Below are 17,951 nucleotides of genomic sequence, written 5' to 3' on the forward strand. Positions count from 1 at the left end.
AGTGGAGAGTCAAATGCTCTTGTCAAGCATATCCAAATTGGTCAAAAGCCTATGAGTGACCACTATCATGTAGAAGTGGATAGTTGCAACAGGAAACCTGGTGAAAAAATTGATGAAGATATGGAGGAAAATCAACAGATTGAAGCAAATTTAGTTACTGAGTCTTTTAAGCAAATGTTGGATTCTGATACTGTAAAGAAGTTGTTTGTTACAGTTATGAAACCTTTTGGCGGTGCAGACATTGTAGATATTTATCGCTGCTCTAGTACTTTTGATGCAAGCTCGATTTGAGCTTTTCCAGAAGCAGAGATTGCACTAACAGAGAATATCGTGGAGATGCAAATGTTCGATATGCCTGGCTTGCCTTCTTCCAAAGGAGCACTCTCCACAATCATGTCGTATGGACTTGGACATTGTGGTCCATGCACACAACAAATTCCAAACACGGCATTGGTGTTTCATCTCTCTGCAGCAAACTGTTGTCACACCAGGTTGGATGTTTTTCCTGTTTTGTCTAAAGTGAAATTGTCAGTCATAGTCTAGCAATAACCCCAGTATATCATGTTTTTCTCAAGGTAAAATGTTCATTTTACTCTAAGACAGTAGCGCTAGACTGGCTAGAAAATTGTCATCCTTTGTCTTTAAAGAAGAATCCCCTTTTCTTGTCAGTCTGGTTTTGAAAAGTTAATTTGGAGTTTTGCTGATCTTTCTATGCCATGCTTGTCTAATAATACTATGAAGTTGTGTGTAATCCTATTATTTTCAATTTGGTTGTCTTGTTAGATTTATCAAAATTACTTACAGGGCTGTTCTCAGGAGCTGCTATCAATTCTCACTGTTGAATTTGGTAACATGAGCAATTGACTGATAAAGCTACACTTTTGAGGCTTCCCATGAAGATCTGCATGATTTATTTATTTATTTTAAAAAAACTTCATTTATTTCACAGAAGAATCTGTTTGCTATTCATATCACTGTCATGGTGGCTTCTATTTCAGCTCTTTTTTTCACATATCTACCATCTATTATATTGGTGTGAGATTTCCTGGTTTGTGTTTGTGTCCTGTTAAAAAATCCTCAAATGAAGAGTTCAAGTCTTTGAACAATTTAAGCTGGATCAATGTGATTTGTTAACCTTGAAAATTTTCTTTCAACCTTTTGTATTAAGAATTACTGAAAAAAGCTTTCCATGTTTTGCTGCCTGTGCCACAGGTCGCCTGCCTTCAGAAATGCATATGATGCGTTTTCTGTGATAGTTTTCTTATATAACTGGTTTTAACTTTGTTTTTCTTCTTTTTCTTTTTTCCTTTAAATACTGTGCTGTTGTGGAGGATTCAACTTTTGGTTTGTTTACAGTGTCAAGTATTGTGATGTTGACGAAAATGGAGAACGACACCTGGTATTTTGTCGTGTAATAATGGGAAACATGGAGCTTCTTCAGTCTGGGAGTCGGCAGTTCCATCCTAGTAGTGAAATTTTTTGATAGTGGAGTGGATGATCTTGAAAGTCCAAGAGAGTATATAGTCTGGAATATGAATATGAACACCCACATTTATCCCGAGTTCGTTGTTAGTTTTCAAGATTTCTTCCACCACTGAAGGTGATATGTTACTTCTTCTAGAGGTGTTAGTTTTGGCATGAGTTATTTAAACATGCACACAAATGCATGTATGACATATAAATATATAAATACATATTAATACATACATATATATATATGTGTGTGTGTGTATATATATATATATGTATGTATGTATCTATTTGTCTTTTAGGATTGGAATGAAATCTTTGCTTGTGTTGGATTTGTGCTCCTCGATCATTAGTGATTTGTTGGATGGAGCATGGCCAATGAATTCTGATGGTTGGGCACAGGTATCATTTCAAAAAGTCCAACCTCCTTGGATGCTGAAATTTATAAGGATGGTAGTTTTAAGATAAAAGTTTCATCCATGATGGGGAAATCTCCTTTTGGTTGTGTTCTATTACATTCAAGAGATCAATCAGCACCTCAACCATTGATTCAATGACTTTGTCAGCGGTGTCTTCTGCAGATGCTGTATGAGTACCTCTAATTTTCTTTTTGGAACTTCTTTTGTACTTTGCTGTAGTATTTTGTTTTCTTTTTGCAGGGTTTCTGGTTGGTAGTGAGAGTAAGCATACCATTTCAGGGGTGACCACTTCTCATGGATGTCAGGGACATTTACCAGTCAAGTCCTCTGCAGTTGATTTGAACTTACCAGTTGAGTCCTCTGCAGTTGATCTTAATGAGTCCCCAACTGCTGATATGGTATGGCAACTATTTTTCTCTCTGTATATTTGTCAGGATTGTTATCCATTATTTGTTATGCAATATATAGCAGGATGTAAAATTTAAGTTTGGTTTTGCTTGTGCTATTTGTGTTGTTTGTTATGCAATATATAGCAGGTGAAAAATCTAATGTTGGTTTTACTTGTGCTATGTGTGTTGTTTGTTATGCAATATATAGCGGGTGAAAAAATTAATGCTGGTTTTGCTTGTACTGTTTGGGGAGATGCATGCTTCTTCATTTGCCTGTGTAGTATGGTCCCTTTTAGACTGAAGACAACTCGTGCTTTAAGAAAGCACAAAATATGAAATGAAAGTTGAATTGTTGGATTTATTATTCATGAGTCTTATTCTGTCTAAGATAGAGCTGCCCGCACAATGAGAAGTTTTGAAACAAACAGCATCTGTTGCCAAGCTTGCTTTTGAACTGTACAAGCTAGAATAATAGATGGATTGTGTAAACATTAAAAGACAATTGAACAGTTCCTTTCACTGGCATTTGCCTAGAGCATATGGTTATGGTTGCCTAGAAGTCATTATGTCTCATTTGACAAGATTGCCTAGTTGGTATTGTTGACTGGTTTCGTTTGGAGCTTTTAGCTTCCGATGTTCGTAACTGTGCCTGAGCTACTAAACTGTTAGCATTTGTTATCTTCAAGGGAAGCAAAATTCAACCAGTTTCGGGTTCTGGGAGATCTCTTGGAAAATCACCAAGTCTGAGTTCAAGCAGTACCAGAGCTCCGAAATCTCCATGGATGCCTTTTCCTATGTTGTTTGCAGCAATTTCAAATAAAGTTCCTAGCAAAGACATGGAACTCATAACTAACAATTATGAACTGTTCAGGGTATTTAAAATCACAAGATCTTTTATTATCTTTCATTCTAATTCAAATGTTTCTCATGATATATTTGATCACCCTTTTGTTTATTTTATTAGGCAAAGAAGGTAAACAGGGAGGATTTTGTCAAGCAGTTGAGGTTGATTGTTGGGGATGCTTTACTGAAGTCAACAATTACAAGTCTTCAATGCAAGGTATATTATGATTTGTGTTGTGCCTTAAATTGGGACATCCAGTGGTAGTCCTGTAGTGTTATGATTTTGGGTGCACCTTAACTTGCCTGGCTGAAAATTCGTTAATAGTTTGTCCAGGGGCATATATTTGAAGAGTGCTCCTAATAACTATTTACCACTAAAATATAGAATTTATATTGATGCAGTTTAGAGTGTGTTTGGTATTGCGGTATCTGTTGTTGGTTGTGGTTTGAAAAAAAGTTTTTATAAAAAGTACTTTTAGTTGAGATTGGTTTGAAAAAATAGGTGCTCCTAATAACAATTCTCTTGCACTGTTCACTTGAACAGCGTATCAATGTACATTGTTCATGTTAATTGCATTGTTCATTGAACAGTGCAATTAACATGAACAGTGCAAGAAAAGCACGTGAAGGCTGCTTCTTCCAATCCTGCGTTGAATACACACAAAATAATGGGGCCCATGAACAGTAATTCATGGTTTTTTCTTTACCAAACGCTTGGCTGCTGCGTTTTGCTTTAAACACGATCTCCACAGCGTAAACAAATGGCCTCTTATTCATCAATAGGTTCATTGTACTTTTGTAACCGATGAACATACAACACTGATTCCACTCCGTTTATTTGTTTTGTCCCAATGCCACTTTTCCTTTTTAAGCTATAGGAATGTCTTGATTTTGCTGCGTCTGTAAGAATTTTAGTTTTATGGTCTGAATGTGGTTTTGGTATGTTATTGGAACATACCAGAGTTCATGAACCTAAGTCTTTTTATAAGCTATTCTTCTCCTACATGTCTTTTTGAAACAGACTGCTATGACGAGTATAGCACTGTTTATATACTTCATCTTCAGTCTTTAGTTTCTCTATGTTGCTGTGTTTTGGGTTGTGAAACAGAATTGCTTTCATCTTCAATCAGTAACTTAAACTGCCTTAGGTTGCATACCGAGTGTGTAATACTGACCAGTGTCTGCAGTACCATTTCATGGCAGAAAAAAATGTGGAAGCTCAGAAGGTAGATTAAAAAACTAAAGAAGAATGTGGATGAGAAGCTATCCTCGCCATACAATATTATATTGGCAATTCATACAGAAAATATAGTTTGGTTATACCTATTTGCTGGATCTATCTTTCTTCCAAAATCTGCTGTTTGTCAAAATTTACTGTCCTGACACAGCTTTTCTGGGTCCATGCAGTTGCCATCTAAGGGTGAGGTACCTGTGTCTAAACCAACTGCAGAAGGCTCAGCTGGGCTTTGGGAGACCAAAACGCATTAATGCTTCTGTTTGTGGGAAACTGAGGTGAAGTTTGTTTGATGCTTGTTGGTAGAATGTGTCGACATGAAGTGAATATCCTGTCAAGAGTTGTAGGTCTTAGTTATCTTGACTCTGCTAGGTTATTTCCTAGTTGCCTTATTTGTTAGTGATGGAATTGTCTGTGAGTTGACTCTGCTACTTATGTGTCCTGTACTGATGATGATGCCCCGGCTTGGTTAATAAACTTTTGGATTGTTTGACCTGTGTGGAGTTCCTGAGGCTTCATTGAGCGTTTGTCTATTAATTGGCGGTTAGAAGCTACTCCTCAAGAGAAGCAAGTGTTGGTAGAAACTGTCTAAATCTTGAACAGCTTTAAGGCTGTTGCTTGCTTATTTGAAATCGTCCAGTCTTGTCTAATTGAGAGTCCCATGAAAAGAAGAGGGACAATGAACTTGTTGCAAAATCTCTTTAAGTTTCATCCTTTTAATATTTATTTAATTAGAAATTGTGCTTTATTATTATTTTTATTTACATTCTATAGGATTATTTATTGATTTTAAAAATGACTTTGAGTTATCTTGGGTTTTGTTTTTTATTCTTCTTTGTTAAATTTAGTTTTTTTCAATTTTTTTTTGAATTAAATTAAATTATTTGATTAAATATAAACATAAAATAATTACTTTATAATATTGTATTTGATAGTTCTTGGTTTTGATGTCCCGTGCATATTTTTTTAGTGTGTATTGTGTAGCCTTGTATAATGGTATTAAAAATTGTTTTGGTAAGTGTTTTTTTAGTTGCAGGGCGGTGTCTATGGTGAAGAGACAAGAGAGTGAGTTTATGAGTTATTTATTGTTCTTCTCAAATATAATATTATTGACTTATCTTTTATAGTTAATTATTTTGTTTTTATTGTTTTATTTTTTATTATTTTTTTAAAAATTATATTATTGAATTAATTGAGTTTATTAACCCAATTAATTATCTAAATCTTATATTTCTCATACTTATTTGAAAATATTGACGTTGCGTGAATAATATTTTTTATATTAAAATTTTTTAACCCGGCCACCTATCTAGTTCTCAAACAAACCTAATAGCAATACCGGATGACATGCTGCAGTGTTTTCCAGCATTTGTTTTTGGCTGTGGACCCTATTTCTGTCTGTGGCACATCCAAACGGTTCCCACTGCCGGCAAGTCCCCTAAGGAATATAGACAGCGAGAATACATCTGGATTTCAGAAGTTCCTTGTGGTAAACACAACGTCATGGTACGAACAGGTTTGCATGCATCAGTTCCAAGTCACTTCCAAAAATCATCTGGCGAGGAAGAACAGCTTGAATGTGCAGCTTGTCTGCTGTGGTCCCAAGATGTTCGTCAACATGTCCGAGAATCCCTTGTTTTGTTTTAAGCGCTTTGTTCTTAAGTAAATTTACTCCACTCTTAATTTCAAGTAGTTCCACTTTCTACGTTCCAAGAAGTGGAGTAAAAATCCGTATGTTGTGCTATGCACAGCCTGAGTAAGAAAATAACCACAGAAGAAAGAGAGTGCATCCTTTCTATTTGAAAAGGCTCTACACCACTTCGATAGTTACATATTTTCAATATGAAAGGGAAACGCAAAACTTGTCATCCTTCCAAATCTTCAGTTGAATTGACCAGGTATAGCATCGCTAAAATTTACGGAGGTCAGATGGAAACACAAGAATTTTACATCTTGGGAAGCCTTGCTGTATTTGAGAATGTGATAGTAATTTTCATTTATGAAAGTGATTTTCATTCTAAAACATGTTAAAATATTTTTTTTTTATTTTTTAAAATTATTTTTTATATCAATACATCAAAATAATTTAAATACAAAAAAAATATTATAAGGAGCTATTATGTTACTTATTAGAATGTTGGATCTCTTGAAATTAGATCAAAAAATTATTGTTTAAGCTAATTTTGTTATTTTTTCTAGGTTTTTTTAATTTATTGTTTAATTTGGATTTTTATTTTAGTTTTTTTTAATGCTTTTGGATTTTTAATTGTTTTAAAGATTCCCTGTAACTTCAAATTTTTATCTCAAAATAAAACTAATGAAGTGTCTCACTAGAGGTTCATAACACCTCTAACTAGGTCAGGAAATCTTTAAAAAAAACTAAAAATAGAGATCAGGAAAAAAACAGTTTTTGGAATTTAATCAGAGCTCTGTAGATAATATGACAGTATTAAGTGGCTAGGATTGAAATGGAATGTCAATTATGATTTTTGTATCAAGTAATTGGACCACCGAGCATGATGACAAATTATGTAATATATAATTCATTAGTCTAGAAAACCATGCTTGCTTCCCAGTTTTCAAGTGGTTTAAGGTTGTAAAATAGAGTTGCGCTGGTTACTTTTCTAGTATTAATCGAGTTAATTACGCAGGTCTTCAATTCTTGTCTTGCTATGTGAAGATGTAGAAAGAAAGAAACTGAGAGAAGCAATTGCATACCATATACCATAGGTGGATCAGTTACATGAAAGTTGTGCATCATTTTGTAAAGGAGAATACTTCACTGTGCCTTGAGTTTGTTTTTATGTTTCCTAAACAGGTGTTGTTTGGAAACGCTGCCAAAAGATGTTTCACAAGAATTTAATTTTTTAAAAAAATTAATTTTTTTTATGTTTTTTAAATTATTTTGATTTATTGATGTCAAAATAATTTTTTTAAAAAATATAATTTTAACATCTTGAAATTGGTTTTTTTAAAAAAAAAAAACATTATTTTGAGTACCTAACCATATTCACCGAATTGTGCGCCTGTTTTATTTTCGCAGAGCTCTGATTATCTGATAAGAATAAGGGCGGCACTTTAGCACTTTGATTGATTGTGAGCTGTGACCAATGATTATACAATGTTATGTCTCTAAACTCGATGAAAACTCTGCATGACGTAGATATCTTACGGAGCGATCTATTGCAAAGAGACGGACGGCATGGCTAGGCATTCTTTATCTACGCAGAGCAGAGGGGGAGTGGTTTTGCAGCAACATTTTGTTTCAATATGGAGCACAAATTTGTGATTCTTTAGTGTAGATTCTGATGCATCACTGATTAATAGTTAGCGGCATAATCGAGCTCAAAAGAAGCAATTGTCGTGTTAATTATTGCTACTGTTATTGCATAAGGTGTGGTTTTCATATCACTTTGCAGCAGAGCTCGTCACTTCCAGTTAAAATTGTATGGCTAAACTACCATTTGAGGGTGTCCCCTCACAAGGAGATTCACTATTATGATTGCTTGATAGAAAGATTTCCAAAATCACTGTTATAAGAACCGGACCTCACTGTCTAGTTTGATATGAATCGAGCCTTGGATCGGTCTGGAGCAACTAACCTGCTATGAAACCAGCATATATATTCCAACAAAATGTTAAAATAAAACCCAAATTCCCTAATATTAATCTATGGACCAAAAGATTATGGTATGACATAATCAAGAACTGTGCTTTTATCTGGTGTGACTACATCTCTCCTTTTCAGAGAGATCCTCGGGAGTTGATTTTCAGTCAAGTGAGGAAGGAAATTATAACGAAACAGGAATCTCCCCATATCCTCCTTTGTCATCTACTGGAAATCTGTCGAAAGTGTCTGTATATTCACTTGAGCTTGCATATTCGCAGCCCGTTAAGCTTGTGGAAGAAAATTGAGCATTTAATTACAATTAAGCTATCCATGCCAATTATAGGGAATTTGTTAGTAATTTTACGGCAGATGGATTTATTTTTAATAGAAACCAAGAATATTACTAAAAAAAAGCTTAAGTAGGTGAGGTTTCAGCATGATTAAATGACATTACAATAATAATTTTATATCACTTCGAGGACACATGCATTGCCATCGACTAGATGTATGTCCAAAGTTTGAAATTTCAGCTAAGCATGCATTTCCCAGGAAACTGGAGGCAATGTTTCTAGAAGCGATTACTGTAGTTTCTAAGAAAATGATATTATCTTTCTCCCTTTTGAAGTCAAATTTCATTTTGTAACCAAATATTGCCTTTTATCCAAAAGCAAACGGAAAAGGTGTTCTATTGATGGATAAGCTAATTCACACCTTCACTTTTGCTGCAGCTTCCTTGATTTGTTCAATTATAAATACACAGATGAAGTCATCATATATCACTGCATTTACTACCGCAAGTGCAAGATCATCAACATTAAAAGGTGGTGCCAACAGGAGATTCGGTGCTGAAAAGGAACTGAAGGACTTCGTCAAGGTCTCGACAGCATTGAGAATTCTCTTTCCCGGTTCCCCAATCAAATCCAGAGGAATCTCAAAACCATCAACCCTCCTTCTTCCATAGATGAAACCAGGTTGACGAAGCTTGTAACCTCTATGTGGTTTGACACAGCCACTACTGCCTTCAAAGACCACAACCTAGTAGGAAAAGCACAGCAGTCAGTTAGGTAAGAAGGTTTCTTTCTTTCAAGTTGAAGAGACCAAAATTGTGAGCTAAAAACAAATAAAGAACAACTACAACATCAATTGTAGTGGGTTTTAAGTCATCTTTTACCACCCACCCCCTTTTCTGCATAGTTCCATTTTACGCCAAACATACGCACACTGATGGAATCAAATTAAAAATCAAAATAAAAAGAAAAAGCAGGCTAATTTCATTCCAAAATTGAACCAATACAAAAAAGAAAAAGAAAATGAAAAATATCAAGCGTGGGATTACAAGTGGTTAAGAGAGAGCGAATTTAGCGGAGCGCGAGAGAAAAAAAAGGATGAAGAGGAAGAGCCAAGTTTGGGAATGGTGGAAAAGGCTAAAACTATCGTCATTTTTGTTTTTTTGATTAATGTAATGTTCAAGCCAATCTGCGTGCACATCGACTAATTTTATGGGCCTTAAAGTTAACGACCATGTAAGTCTTCAATAAATATTATATTAGCAATCATAAGGCTCGAACTTGAAATCATATTGGGAGCAAACCTCTTAATTTTAAATTTTTATTATTAGAACACATACTAGATGATTAACTATCATCATTTTTTACTATACCCTAATAAGGTCGTGTAAATTTTAGGATTGAATTGGATTTTCATAGCTATATATTGAGCGAAGTGTGTAAGATTGATATAGGCTTTGTCTCTGGACTCATTTGTTTTTGCAAAACAAGTTTCATGTTGGAATATGGAGCCTTATAATGCTTAATTCATTAAATATTGGAGGAGAAATATTATACTAGAAAGAGAACTAGAATGAAGATAGCATGGTGTGTGTGACTTAACTAGCATGAAGCTCTTGAATGAATTTGAATTGGTTATTAATGATCAAAGATATTTACAGATATTCGTTATATTAATTTACCTTATAGAGCATAAAAGGTGGTTTGTAGATACCTTGTAGTGCATAGAATCACAGTAATTGAAGCAATGACGAAGAATAATCTCATAATAAGTGAAGAAAAATGAATACCATTAATGGAGAGATTAGTCCTCGTTATGGGTTTATGGTGCTTGTTGTGTTAGTGATGGAGAAGTTAGTTCTTCTAATTTACACAGAGAATTTGTGAATGTAGAGGTACATAGCAATTAAAAGAATAAAATCAAATATAATAAGTGAGAATAATTAAAAGAGGATAAAATTAAAATAAAATTTTAATTTTATAAATTATTTCAAATCAAATAAATATTAATCAAAAGAATATAGTCTAAATTTGAAGAAAAAATAAATTGAATAGTTGTTTTGAAAAATTAGAGGGTAAGACGTTGAAATCAAATAGGAGAGAGAAGAAGTATAAAAAGGGTTACCACTGCCACATTAAATGTATTTTTGTCATATGCACCACCCAGGTATAAAAGGGTTGCTGAGATAATTTGAATACTACATAGAAAGCCATTATTTTGTCGTTGGACAACACCTCACATATTTTGCCCGAACAACATGGGTGTCTCCCACCTAATGGCACACACAAACCACTTTTTCCTTTCTAAATAATATTTTATATTTATTAAAATATCAAATTAACCCTATGTGAACTTGATTATAATCAAAAACCAAGTTGAAAACATAAAAAAAGCCTCTAGATGTTGGCTTAATAATTTTTTATTTTAAGAGTAATTCAGTCATTTCATTATACATGAAAAATAAAAAAGACGAAGAAGCCCTTAAAAGTTAACTTAAGTTTTTTTTTTTAAGGGTAATTAAATAATTTTATTATGCTGAAAAATAATGAAAAGACCAATTCGCTCAAATCAATATAATAACAAATAATGAATCACATGGAAAATCCAAATGCCTGATTGATTGATTTTGTTTGAAAATGACAAAATAGTTCTTTTATTGTCCCAGTCCTTAATGAAATACTCTGCTTTTTACTTTTTATCTTTAACTAGTTAGATGGCTCATCCTACACTGTGTGCAAGGCCTTTTATATATATATATATAACATAAAAAACAAATATTCATGTGATATCAATGTTTTTAAAGAATTAAGAAAAATCTAAGATTCATGTAATTCAATGAGATTACCTGTATTCATAGAAGGAACTTGAAAAGCAAACAAAAAAATAATATTATAAAGTGAGGATCTTATGTTTGTATTTAATTAATTGATTTAATTTATTCAAAAATAAAAGTCTTTTTAAAAAAGTTAAATTCAACGAAGACTGAAAAAAATGCCCAAGGTAACTAGTATTTTTTTCAAAAACAAATGGAAAATCTCATAGGAAGTGGGAAAACAATCCAAAAAAAATATTTAAGGATGTAACCGAAAAAAAGAACTTAAAACAAACAAAGAAACCCATATGAACCCTTCTAAAACTAGGTTGATCTCTCAAATTGTAATTTGTTCAACCCCAGAATTGAGCTCAATAAACAAGCTCAATGCCCGGCCAATTTAATATTGAATAACAAAATAAATTAAATTAAAAAAAATAAAATTCCTTTTAAAAATCAGAATCGAAAATAATTTAGTGAAGATAAAAAAAAAAAAAACTGAGACAATATCAGATCAATTAATATTGAAGGATAAGATAAAATAATTTTATTTTTATTTTTTTTTAAAAAAAAGTTTTTTAACAAAGAGTTGTGATAATCTCAAAGCGATTGAAAAATCTCGTAGAAAATGATAAAAAAAACTATTGGATGATAAAACTCAAAAATTAAAATTAAAAAAAAAAAAAAGCAAACTCAGGGAACTTTTTTCAAGCAAAACTCAGGAGAACTTTATTACTTATTATAATAATAATAAAAAAAATCGTTGACGTTGAAACCGGAGGTAATGAAACCACACACACCATCTAGGAAGGTAGGGTTTTACTTTGAAGATTCTATACGATTTTTCCAAAGCTCTCATGCACCTCTCTATTAATTATGTAAATAATATTATATATTTAGTAAAAAATAAAGTATCAACCCCTGTATCAAATCGATTATTACAGAAAACCAGAATGAAAATACACAAATGCCCCTTCTTGTCAACTGTTTTTTAGCTTTTAGAGGTAATTTTGATAATTTATTGTGCAAATAAAACTGATAAAAGACAAAAATAAATACCCCGAAGTAAAAGATATACATTATTATTTTGCTTTCAAGGTAACAAAATCATTTTAGCGTGAAAAAAAGCTGTGGAGACCATTTGCCCCTAATTACTTCGGAAATGCCCAATGAATTTCTTTGAAAAGACAAAACTACCCCGAACCGCGCCTTACTGATTTGAGTTTATATCCACGGTTGATCGGTTTTAGCTTTTTTAATTTTAATGGAGTTCTCGTGAAACTGGCTTGAACCAGCAGAATAACAATTCACATGTGACGTGGACACACACGTTTAACATTTGCCAAATTACATGACTACCCTTATCATGCATTCACTGTCCACCTATAACGGCGTCGGTTTGGTCCTTCCAATTAGCAATCCCTAAAATTGACTTCTTAGGGCAATTCCCTGCGTAGACTCCACCTCCGATAAAAACAAAGAAAGAGTTGGAAGCTTTGCGCTAGGTAGTGTTGATAATGGCGAGAACGACCAGCAGAGACGCTCAAGCTCTCTTCCAATCCCTTCGTTCTGCTTATACTGCCACTCCTACTAGCCTCAAGGTCTATCTCTCGCTCTCTTTATCTTTTATTTCCTGCAATTTTTGATGATGAAGCTCTAAAATTGAGTTATTTTTGGTGTCCAGATTATCGATCTGTATGTGGTTTTTGCAGTTTTCACTGCTATAATTCAGGTACAGCTTTCCTATAACTTTTTTTTTATTGTTATTATTGATCTGTTATTTTACTTAGATTCTGATGCGGTGATTTTTGAGATTTGAAGGATCGGCTTATTGTTTCGATGAGGTAGTAATGTTAGGAATTGGATCTGTGATGGGTTCGATTGGATCAGTGGAAGATGAACATGATAAAGAATAATGTCAGATTCAGGCAAATTTAGAGGTTTATTAGAATCAAGTAATAATAAAACAACTATGATTGTGAGGTAAAATGTCGGTATATGAAATGTTCCATTAACTGAGGTATCAGTTAGTCAAGTGCGTTTCTTTTTCTGGTTGTATTACCTGATTGTGTGAACTCGTGCATCTTGATTTTCTTACTTCTATAAAGTTAAGGGTCCGGTTCTGGAAAAAAAAATGAGGAAGAAGAACTTGGAGGGCCAAAAAAATTTAATGATTTAGGTCACTGTTGTGTCATGTTGATAATGCTCTCTCTATTTTATTCCTTGTATTGGTCATTGGAGCTGTCTTGTGTGCTGATATAAATTTCTGCTACACATGGTGTCACTTTTTTCATTTGGCACACATCCTTGAGTTCTACCGTATCTTTGCATAGTTGGAGGGAATAAATGGATGCATCATGGGAAAAGGGGGAGGGAAGAAAGTGTTAAGCATTTGTTTACTCACTGGTGTATTTTCAGAGCTTTAGGACATTATTTTCATTTTGTTGGAGTACTAACCACCACACCAAGAAGCTCAGGAATTGCCTGAAAACCAATGTGTCTCAAGGTCCAAACAATAATGACTAAAACAAGAAGGAGAACTTATGAGCCCTGTGACATATTTGATGAATCCCGGATGCAACAGTCATTCATCTCTTTTAAAGGGCTCATTTTAGATTCAAACAAAAGCTGGATTTAGCAACATGTCCTTTGGCACAAAAGTTCATACCTGTAATTATTGAGCAAAAAAAAAAAGGGGTAACAACCAAAGGCAGTTTATGTTCAAAAAATCATGGATAGATTTCTAATCTTTCAAATAAGCTGGCACATCAACCAGATTTTATATACTATGGCTTTGCTCTATATGCACCTTAAGCTTTATATACACCCAACAAAAAGCATTAAAGTTCCTTTCAGTGGTGGGTGTCTTGGAATATACATGTGCGATTAGATTTACAGTGCATACTGATACATGGAAATATTATAATAGTAAGAACTTACAAGGACAATAGTGCGTAAAGATCATCTATGCTAATCTCACACCTTTCCTCTGGTCTCTGCCTTCCAAAAGCTTCATTTCCCAGTTTCTTCTTCCGTTGCTGTATTATTTACCTGGAGGAGGTGCTGCAATTTCAGAACTTGCTGTTTCTGTATTTTTAATGCCTTTTCTCCCTTTTGTGAATGTTTTTCTTCTTCTTGTTGAGTTAGAATAGCATAAGTACTCTAATCCAGTTTCTCTTTCTAGAATTACTCATGTTTTTGACCATCAAAGATGCATTCTTGTTTGAATTCAAAGGGTAACACACAATGACCATTTCAGGATGTAATTTTATATAGAATTTATCTGTTGTGCCAAGCACATATTTCAAGCCATCTCAAACTTATCCCCCCCTCCCTTATAATCCTCTTGCATGATTTGTTCAATGTAAGTTTGGTTAGTTATGCTGTCCAGCTTGCTTAACTTGTTTTGGTGATCAACAGGTAGTTTACATGGCCATTGTTGGGTCATTTCCATTCAACTCTTTTCTTTCTGGTGTACTTTCTTGTGTAGGGACTGCAGTCCTTGCTGGTAAGTAGTTATTGTTTAGCGAGATAACGGCTGCTAAATTCACAATAGAGAGATTAATTTGTTTCACTTGTCACAGTTTGTCTCCGTATCCAAGTGAACAAGGAAAACAAGGAATTCAAGGTAAGACTATTCTGTTAATTTTTCATCTTATGGTAGTTATTGAGAAAATGGAGGAAAAAATAAAACCACCCCCAACCCCCAAGAGGGAGTGGAGGAATAAATTGAATTAACATTTTTAATCTTTTTCTTAAAGTTTTGTAGAGTTGTGCTACTGAACTCATTGAAACTTGCTTTTAAACACTTGTGCGCTTAAGCTGTCCAGTCAGAACCATTTGTCTCACTCCAACCGATAACTGGTCATTATTTGGTAAAGAGAAACTGAAAGTTGATTTGGCATTTGGCCTAAACTTTCTAAAGGCAGTTATCAGCTTGAGTGAAACAAGGAGTCATTATGTGGGCAGTTTAATTGAATGTTTAACTATTGAACTGAGTGTTGATAGCATTCCCTATTTTTGTATTACAAATAGTTGATGTTTCTTTCAACCAATTACAGGATTTAGCACCAGAGCGTGCGTTTGCTGATTTTGTTCTCTGCAATTTGGTGCTCCATTTGGTGATTATGAATTTCCTAGGTTAAGGTTGAGCCCTGCTGGCTCCCTGTTTTGTTGGGCTGTAGCTATGAAACATATTTATAGAGTAATTTTATCAATTCAAGCAAATTTTCGTTGGACATGGCTTATAAGTGAATTGCTGGATTGCAATTAAGATTTTTGGTTCTTAGTTGTTTGCTTTGATGAGAAGTCCGTATTGTCGCAATTCTATTCTATTTAGCATTGATCAAACATGGTTTATAGATCCTTTTCCTAGAAAGGCATGTCCTAAAAAACTCTCCCTTTCCTTCCCTTGAATGATTGTTAGGCGTGGTTAGATGTTGGCTTTGATTTCCAATAAAACAGAAACTTTTCGTGTTTTCAAGTAAAGAGGTCAATCGTTGCTGTTTGGAAACTTGCACGGTCATTTCAGTAAGTCGCTGGATTCATTGATTGCTTTCACGCGTATAGAAAAGATGGTTAAACCGGAGACCTGCATTGCCACGTCTAGTAGATGCATGTGATATAGTTATCCGGATGGACGGGTCATGAAATTTGCCAGAAATACAATCGTGTAAATGAAATAATTCTTCAGCAATATTAAAAATCTATTTCTGCAAGTAGATCGGATTTCACATTAATTTTTATTCTTATAGTGGCTTGGGATTTTATTTTAATATCTTGATAACTGGGTACTCGAAGGCTTATCAAATCTTTGTTTTCAATAATGTCCAGTATTCAAATTTAAACAATTTTGAAGCACTAGTTTTGAGTGTCACCAAGTGTTATATGAAGCAATATAAAAAGTCATTTTATGTTTTCTATTTCCATGTGCCTCGTCTAGCACCTAAAACTCTCAAGAGTAGGTGTCATTTTTCACGGTACAAGAATCCAGCTGAATGTTCTAGGTTAAAAGAGCTTGAATCCTAGCATTCTTCAAATATTCTCGTGTTAAGGAGCTTGAAGTACCTGCAGAGCATCACCATCGCAATATGTTCCTTTTTCTCGGTGATTTTGAAGAACGACGTACGTCATTCTTCTCACTTCAGTTTCTTCTTCAAAAACTTGAGCTTAACAAATCTCCAGCGAACACGAGGTCTCCCATCAGCTATGGCTTTTCGGCAAGCATATCGCAACACATAGCAAGCATTATTAAAGATTAAGTGCACAATTTCTAATATAGGGTTTAACATATAAAATGGGTTAAAAATTCAAGTACATCGAGTGTACGGAAATAAAATTTAACCTTAATGTTGTCGTTAAATTTCGGTTGTTTTTTGTTCTTAAAATTCTCTCCTTCCTCTCTTCTACCTTGTACCGGCAGTTCTTTTCTGTCTCGGTGTTCTCAATTGCAGCCGTGTGATTGTATTCAAGTTCCTACGTAACTTATAAACCATAAGCACCGAAAAGAAAATCTATATGTGCATAGAAATGAGCACTAGAAACATCTTATACTCTAATCCTATAGATCATCATAGCAGGAGCTTAAAAAACATGTCCATAGCCGTTCTTCTCCTGAATGACAGAGGCGTTAAATGTGGATGAACTCCCCCAAAATCTTCCCCGTGCCCACAAACGCAGGTAATTGGATTCCGTCGTGAAAATCCTGAGTTTTGGCAATGTCGGCAATGTGCCCCATTTTATAATCCATTAATGTAGGCAGATCCATACTCAAGATCCCAGATGTTACAGGCAACTAATTCAATACTGGAATCAGCGACATGATCTCAGATTGCCCCAGGAAAATATCAAGTGCATCATAATCTAATTATGATGATGCAATATTGGGAAGTCATCATGATCTTGTTGATCAGCCAACATTGCACAACTAAAATTAAAAGGTGCATTACTTTATAAATATTGTTCTAGTTTGTAAATGAATAAAGAAAAAAAAATTAACTTACATTTAAAAAAAAAAAACCCTCCTTCCTAAATATTTATAATATTTATAAGTGTAATTTTTTATTGTACAATAAATTAAGTGAAAAGTTTTGATAAATAAACTCTTTTGATAGGGTTTTCTAATAATTTTAAATGGATATTTATAACATCAAAATATGACATTTGACATTTAATATGTTAGTGGTATTAATTTTTAAAAAATTTATTTCTTTTAATTTTTGTAATTAATTTTAACATTTATAACTGTTAATATAAAATTGAATAGTAGCTATTCATTTTAATTAAAAATATAACTATTTCATTGACAATTATATAATTTTATTATAATATTTCAAGTTTATATAAAATTGTTGTTATGCAGAAAAAAAATATATAAAAAAAACAATGTATTTCTTTCTTTGTCTTTTATTTTTTATTTTTTAAGAGGTTTATAAAGTTTAGTTATATTATGAAAGTATTATATCTATAAGATAAATAAACATCTTAAAAATAGTATTTTTTTTGTGATCTCTAGACTACCTCTATATTCATTTCCATGTCCAAATAGTTTACTTACATTAACAATATTTGTGCCAGAAAATGAATCAGTTCTGGCATAACTTCGATCTTGAGCCGTTATAGAATTCATCTGGGGAAAATTCATAGTTAGAAAATAAACCAGGAATGGAAGGAAGAGGAACATGTCGGCGTCAAGGGCTTTAGGCAAGTTTCTGCCCGGAACTGTCCGGGAAACACGTAGGCGTAGCTTAAGACATAATTAGCTAAAAGAGGCAATCCTCCAATTAGGAGAGAAATCCAACCTAACAAATCTCCCCCTTCTCGACTCGGTGGAAGGATTCATTATTTCACCAACTGAGCAACAAGTCTCAAGCTTTCCCCTTTCTAG

At 33.7% G+C, this 17,951-nt stretch overlaps 2 protein-coding genes across 4 annotated transcripts; both read left to right on the forward strand.

Annotated features, from left to right (window-relative positions):
- Window positions 1-1,422: 1,422 nt before the first annotated feature.
- On the forward strand, window positions 1,423-4,848 carry LOC118028776 (inactive poly [ADP-ribose] polymerase RCD1-like). Of its 3 annotated transcripts, none has more exons than XM_073408047.1 (5): window positions 1,423-1,600; window positions 2,130-2,287; window positions 2,965-3,150; window positions 3,243-3,338; window positions 4,529-4,848. In XM_073408047.1, the coding sequence occupies exons 2-5, from the start codon at window positions 2,285-2,287 to the stop codon at window positions 4,607-4,609; spliced, it is 366 nt and encodes a 121-aa protein (XP_073264148.1). In that variant the 5' UTR covers window positions 1,423-1,600; window positions 2,130-2,284; the 3' UTR covers window positions 4,610-4,848. The 3 variants fall into 3 exon arrangements, with proteins under 3 accessions (XP_073264148.1, XP_073264147.1, XP_073264149.1); XM_073408048.1 differs by lacking the exon at window positions 1,423-1,600 and adding an exon at window positions 1,915-2,056; XM_073408046.1 differs by lacking the exon at window positions 1,423-1,600 and having other exon boundaries at window positions 1,911-2,287.
- A 7,629-nt stretch (window positions 4,849-12,477) lies between these two features.
- LOC118028738 (dolichyl-diphosphooligosaccharide--protein glycosyltransferase subunit DAD1) lies at window positions 12,478-15,389 on the forward strand. Its single transcript, XM_035032444.2, has 5 exons — window positions 12,478-12,666; window positions 12,750-12,797; window positions 14,486-14,573; window positions 14,650-14,693; window positions 15,127-15,389. Exons 1-5 carry the CDS (start codon window positions 12,583-12,585, stop codon window positions 15,208-15,210), a joined length of 348 nt encoding a protein of 115 aa, XP_034888335.1. The 5' UTR covers window positions 12,478-12,582; the 3' UTR covers window positions 15,211-15,389.
- Window positions 15,390-17,951: the final 2,562 nt, after the last annotated feature.

The sequence above is a fragment of the Populus alba genome, chromosome 3 (genome assembly GCF_005239225.2).
Source record: "Populus alba chromosome 3, ASM523922v2, whole genome shotgun sequence".
NCBI classification, from domain to species: domain Eukaryota; kingdom Viridiplantae; phylum Streptophyta; class Magnoliopsida; order Malpighiales; family Salicaceae; genus Populus; species Populus alba.

What these genes read in the sequence shown, in the direction of transcription:
- LOC118028776 (XM_073408047.1), top strand. An exon ending in ACAATTATGAACTGTTCAGG is followed by an intron (nt 3,151 to 3,242) that starts GTATTTAAAATC and finishes TTATTTTATTAG; the next exon opens with GCAAAGAAGGTAAACAGGGA. An exon ending in TTACAAGTCTTCAATGCAAG is followed by an intron (nt 3,339 to 4,528) that starts GTATATTATGAT and finishes GGGTCCATGCAG; the next exon opens with TTGCCATCTAAGGGTGAGGT.
- LOC118028738 (XM_035032444.2), top strand. Translation starts at nt 12,583, where the DNA reads ATGGCGAGAACGACCAGCAGAGACGCTCAAGCTCTCTTCCAATCCCTT. An exon ending in AGGGACTGCAGTCCTTGCTG is followed by an intron (nt 14,574 to 14,649) that starts GTAAGTAGTTAT and finishes CACTTGTCACAG; the next exon opens with TTTGTCTCCGTATCCAAGTG. An exon ending in AGGAAAACAAGGAATTCAAG is followed by an intron (nt 14,694 to 15,126) that starts GTAAGACTATTC and finishes AACCAATTACAG; the next exon opens with GATTTAGCACCAGAGCGTGC.